Source organism: Myotis brandtii, unplaced genomic scaffold, assembly GCF_000412655.1.
Source record: "Myotis brandtii unplaced genomic scaffold, ASM41265v1 scaffold656, whole genome shotgun sequence".
NCBI classification, from domain to species: domain Eukaryota; kingdom Metazoa; phylum Chordata; class Mammalia; order Chiroptera; family Vespertilionidae; genus Myotis; species Myotis brandtii.
The window spans coordinates 1,479,507-1,483,102 of NW_005370548.1; the positions used below are offsets into that span (position 1 = coordinate 1,479,507).

The 3,596-nt window shown below is 65.0% G+C and overlaps 1 protein-coding gene across 1 annotated transcript in view; it reads right to left on the minus strand.

Annotated features, from left to right (window-relative positions):
- Positions 1–3,596, minus strand: part of DMBT1 (deleted in malignant brain tumors 1) — a 64,068-nt gene that overhangs the window by 724 nt on the left and 59,748 nt on the right. Inside the window, exons 28-29 of the mRNA XM_014528854.1 lie at positions 1,106–1,259; positions 390–739 (exon numbers count right to left, since the gene is read on the minus strand). Coding sequence (XP_014384340.1) covers positions 390–739; positions 1,106–1,259 — 504 coding nt within the window. The remainder of the gene's footprint in view (positions 1–389; positions 740–1,105; positions 1,260–3,596) is intronic.

Sequence of the window (3,596 nt, forward strand, 5' to 3'; positions counted from 1 at the left end):
CCCGCTGGGACCCGCCCTGGTTCTCTGTGTGGAACCAGCTGCCGCAGGTGGCGGCCGGGCAGCGGGGCCTGGTTTGGCTGCAGCAGGACTTGCCCCTGCCCCTGCCCCAACTCTGGGGAGAGGAGGCCGTGTGTGCAGCCTGTGGGCTCCCTGTGCTCACGTGGCTAAGGCAGACCAGGGATTCACTCCGCGTCCTCATCCGTGTTTTGGGAGGAAAAACGTGAGCGGCAGGGCAGGGCCAGGGGGTGGGGGCTGCTGGTGTCGCAGGGATGCCACTGGGGTCAGCACTGAGGGTGGGCCCCACAGGCCAGATCTGGGAGGCGGTTCTTCCCTCAGCAGCAAAGGTCCCAGGGGGAGCGCGTCCCCGAGGTCTGCGCCGGGACACCTACCGCTCTCGCTCTCCTTGCTCTCATTCTCGTCGCTCTCCTCGCTCTCCTCGCTCTCCTCGCTCTCGCTCTCCTTGCTCTCCTCGCTCTCCTCGCTCTCCTCGCTCTCCTTGCTCTCCTCGCTCTGGTCCGGCCGCACGGTGCTCTTGTCTGGCTCCACAGCGCGGTACAGGGCGTAGAACCCCGCGTGGGTGACGGCCGCGTCGCTCCTGAACACGAGGGTCAGGACGTTGGAGGAGGAGAGGAAGGTGAGGGCCGCCCCGGCACAGAACCTGCCCATGGACAGCGAGGCCCCCTGCCGGCCGTCGAACACCTCGATGAAGTCGTAGGGGCACCCGAAGGCGTCCTCCAACCTGGGGGGACGGGAATGCGGAGTTAGCCCCCGGGACCCGCAGAAGTGTCTCAGATACAGTCGGGATTGGCCTTGCGTCCAGCCAGAAACTGCCGTCCTCCCGGCCACCTCCTTCCAGCCCCCCCACCCCGCTGGGGGGCCTCACCCCTAAATAGCGCTGGAGCCTGCGCTCCTGCCCTCCCCAGGGGGACCCCAGGCCAGTCAGCCTCTCATCATGCCGCTCACTCTTCTTCAGCTCCCAGCCCCCACTCTCTGGCTCCCAGTCTCTCACCACCTCCCTCTCTGTCTCCCGGAGGCCCCGGCTCCAGGCGCTGAGGGAGGCCGGGTCCCTCTAACCACCCGGAGAGGGAGGAAGCAGAGCGCTCACCGCAGCCGCGGGACGGTCAGCAACACGAGGAGCCCCTCAGCCACGCGGACCTCCCAGACGCACCGCACGTCCGTGGGGTAGTTGGCGGGGTACCAGGGGCTGGAGAAGGAGCCCACGGGGCCTGACATGACCCCCCCGCAGGAGCTGCTGCCTCCTGTGAAGGCAGACGGAGCCCACGGTGGCTTTCCCGGGCGTGGGAGCCAGAATTCCTCCAGGCGCAACAGTGAGTCGCAAAATGGGAATGGACGGAGCTGGCACAGACAGCGGGATTGTGCCCGGGAGGGAGGCAGGGAGGGAGGGGACCGAGGTGTGAGTGGTCGGCAGGACCCTACAATGAGTGCAGGGGAGCCCGGAAATGGGATCGGATGTGCAGGTGGCAGGGCGGGGGTCCAGCCCGTCCTTTATCCATGATCTCCCAGCTCCCTGCTGCGAAAGCCGGGGGACCCCAGCCCCTCTGTGAGGGCGCCAGCCCCCAGTTCCTCCCTCGCGGCAGCCGGACACAGGCGCCCTCTGTGGATGCATGACCAAAGGGACCCCGTCCTGCAGGGGATACTTCCGCTGAAAGGGAGCTATTACCTGGTGGCGTAGAAGCTTGAGGAAACACAGCTGCAAAAATCAAAGCCAGAGGCAATCAGGAGAGCTGAGCCTCCTCCCTGCAGCTCAGCCTCCTCCCAGCTCAGCCTCCTCCCTGCTCAGAATCCTCCCTCCCAGCTCTGCCTCCTCCCAGCTCAGCCTCCTCCCAGCTCAGCCTCCTCCCAGCTCAGCATCCTCCCAGCTCAGCCTCCTCCCAGCTCAGCCTCCTCCCAGCTCAGTATCCTCCCAGCTCAGCATCCTCCCTTCTAGCTCAGCCTCCTCCCAGCTCAGTATCCTCCCAGCTCAGAATCCTCCCTCCCAGATTCTCCCAGCTCAGCACCCTCCCAGCTCAGCACCCTCCCAGCTCAGCCTCCTCCCAGCTCAGCATCCTCCCGGCCTCGGATGCTGAAGCCCAGCCAAATGCTCCTGCCCTTTCCCCGTCTGCTGCCCAGAGGGGAGCATCTGGGATGTCATTTCATGTGGGAAACATCGCTCTTAGCTACTTGGCCGAGCCACCCGCACTCCCCCGTGGCTGCCCCTGGGGACCCGGACTGCAGGCTCGATCCCCAGTGTGCGGCGTGCAGGAGGCAGCCGGGCTCAGCCTCCTGCCGGCTCAGCCTCCTCCCTGCTCAGCCTCCTCCCAGCTCAGCATCCTCCCAGCTCATCCTCCTCCTAGCCGCGGATGCTGAAGCCCAGCCAAATGCTCCCGCCCTTTCCCCCTCTGCTGCCCAGAGGGGAGCATCTGGGAGGTCATTTCATGAGGGAAACATCGCTCTTAGCTGGTTGGCCGAGCCACCGGCACTCCCCCGTGGCTGCCCCTGGGGACCCGTGGGTGGTATCGAAGCTGTAACAGAACTGGTGACCGGGTGTGGCCCCTGAGACGCTGTCTGGACTGGTCCAGGGTGCGGTCTGGACACGGGGTTTTAAAAGATCCCTGGGCTGGCCTAGCATCTGGGTCACTCCCCGCCCCCCCCCCCCCCCCGGCGTCCAGGTCAGGACCCAGGTCAGACTCCCGATTCACTCCCAGGGAGGTGCCCGACCCACCTGGGGGTGTGGGCGTCCCATCCGGAGCCCAGCCCCCAGCACCTGCACGTGGGGAAAAGGTAAACTCAGGAGCCTACACTACATCCTATGAAGATAAAGAAGGGGTGACTTCGCCCGGCCGGGGGGCTCAGGGGTTGAGCGCCGACCTACGAGCCAGGAGGTCTCGGTTTGATTCCCAGTCAGGGCACAGGCCCGGACTGCAGGCTCGATCCCCAGCGGGGGGCATGCAGGAGGCAGCCGATCCGTGATTCTCTCTCATCATTGATGTCTCTCTCTCTCTCCCTCTCCCTCTCTCTCTAAAGTCAATAAAAATCTATTTTAAAAAAGAAAGGTTTTCCAGCTCCCATGTCCGTGGCTAACAAACACAAGGGGGCTGGTCTCCAGCACTTGCCCCTGGGCCTGGCCTGGCAGGGCCTCAGCAGACACTGGTGGGCAAGTGACTGATGATCTCGTCAGTGAACGGCCAGACTTCAAATGCTGGATCTTAGCCTCCCCAAGGCAAACATGCCTCTGAGGGTCAAATATATGAGGAAATTCCTTGCCCAGAAGCAAACACACCCCACCCCCACCCCACCTCACCGCGCAGGGGCTCACTATTTGGCTTTCTGAAAAAGTTACGGGGTTCCCACAATGGCCCCTGGGCACCAGAGGCCCCTGGGCGGCAGGTAGCGTGCTGGCCGGGTGTAGACTGGCCCTGGCCCTGGAGTGACCGCCTGGAGTGACCGCCCAGGGCCATGGCTGAGAGACGCCCCACGCCTCTGGCTGGGGTGAGTCTAGGGAAGGCGGTGGGGTGCCTCGGAGAGAAGCGGATTCCTCAGGAAGGCGGGCTTCCAGGGTCAGCACCCCCAGCCCCCGCCCGGGGCAGTGAGGGTGC